This window comes from Ursus maritimus, unplaced genomic scaffold (genome assembly GCF_017311325.1).
Source record: "Ursus maritimus isolate PB19 unplaced genomic scaffold, ASM1731132v1 scaffold_2311, whole genome shotgun sequence".
Classification (NCBI taxonomy): Eukaryota; Metazoa; Chordata; class Mammalia; order Carnivora; family Ursidae; genus Ursus; species Ursus maritimus.
In genome coordinates this window covers 1-1,420 of record NW_024424800.1, presented here as the reverse complement: position 1 = coordinate 1,420, position 1,420 = coordinate 1, and the positions used below count along the sequence as shown (strand labels likewise).

Here is a 1,420-nt window from a genome sequence, read left to right as displayed (position 1 = left end):
ACCCGACATGGGGCTCAAACTCATGACCCCGAGATCAAGAGCCGCCTGCTCTACTGACAGCCGGTGGGGTGAAGCGGAAGTCCTTGTGAGTGTGGGCCGTGGGCAACTGCACGGGTCACCCACCATGGGGGTGGTGCTGGGCAGTGGGTTACCTTTGCCCTGAGCCGCTGCTTCCCCCGCCTAGCGCGGGCTCCAGTCCCTGCTCAGCTCACCTGCCCTGGCTTTGGGACGGGGCCGCCCCACAAGCTGGCCCCAGGCAGGACCTGAGCTGAGCAGGCAGCGTGACAAGGATTGGGACAGAGCTGTCACCAGCTCAGGGAGAAGAGGGGCTTGTTCTTCGGCAACAAAAGCAGCGGGCAGGGCATTTCTTGTACCTCTCCCCCCAGTGGAGGAAGGGTGATGTCTTACTTAGGCCTGTTGTGGAGGAGCCAGCTAACCTCGCAGGGGACCCACATTGAACAAGAGACATTTGAGGAGGGCCCAGAACTGTTCAGATTTCCCAAAGGGTCAGATTACTAAAGTGAGGAGCCCTGGAATATTGGAGGAGGAGGAGAGCTGAGGCAAGGCCCACGGAACCCTGCCATTGAAGGGGGCTGGCAGAAGGAGAGATGGGGTGCCTGCAGGGGCGGGGACAGAAGGCAGAGCATGAAGAGTGGGGGTCCTGCCACCCAGTGCTCGCTTCTGCACGGGCCCACGAGACTCCCAAGCTGCAGCCACAGGGAAACCACAGGTAGAGGGGGGAGCAGAGACCAGGTCAGGACGCGCTAGACACCCCTAGACTTGCTTGGCGGAGCTGAACACGGGAACGAATGATTTGGGGGCGAACGAGTCTCAGGTGCCCCTAGCCGTCACCCCTGACTGTGTCCTCTCTCCTCTCTGCAGCCATCATGGGATTCCGGGCCACTTGCCCTTCCTTCTCCACCATCTACTTCCTCTTCATCCTCTTGGTGGCGTCCACCATCTTCCACTGCCATCACCGCCTGGCCCTGGTGCCTGCCCCCTGGGCCTACTCGGGCCGCGTGGTCCTGGCCCCCAGACACCTGCCCCCGGGGGGCATGTTCACCATCAACGCCAAAGGCCGCCTGGGGAACCAGATGGGGGAGTACGCCACCCTCTACGCCCTGGCCAAGATGAACGGGCGGCCGGCCTTCATCCCGGCCGAGATGCACGGCACGCTGGCGCCCATCTTCCGAATCAGCCTCCCGGTTCTGCATGGCACCACGGCCAGCAGGATCCCGTGGCGGAACTACCACCTGAACGACTGGATGGAGGAGCGCTACCGCCACATCCCGGGCGGGTACGTGCGCCTCACCGGCTACCCCTGCTCCTGGACCTTCTACCACCACCTGCGAGACGAGATCCTGCGGGAGTTCACCTTGCACGACCACGTGCGGGAGGACGCCCAGAGGTTCCTGCGGGG

General features: G+C 63.4%; 1 protein-coding gene across 1 annotated transcript; it reads left to right on the top strand.

Annotated features, from left to right (window-relative positions):
- Positions 1–57: 57 nt before the first annotated feature.
- LOC103679837 (galactoside alpha-(1,2)-fucosyltransferase 2-like) lies at positions 58–1,414 on the top strand (the record flags this gene model as incomplete). Its single annotated transcript, XM_040639816.1, has 1 exon — positions 58–1,414. A coding segment is annotated over exon 1 (527 nt), but the record flags the coding sequence as incomplete, so codon positions are not given.
- Positions 1,415–1,420: the final 6 nt, after the last annotated feature.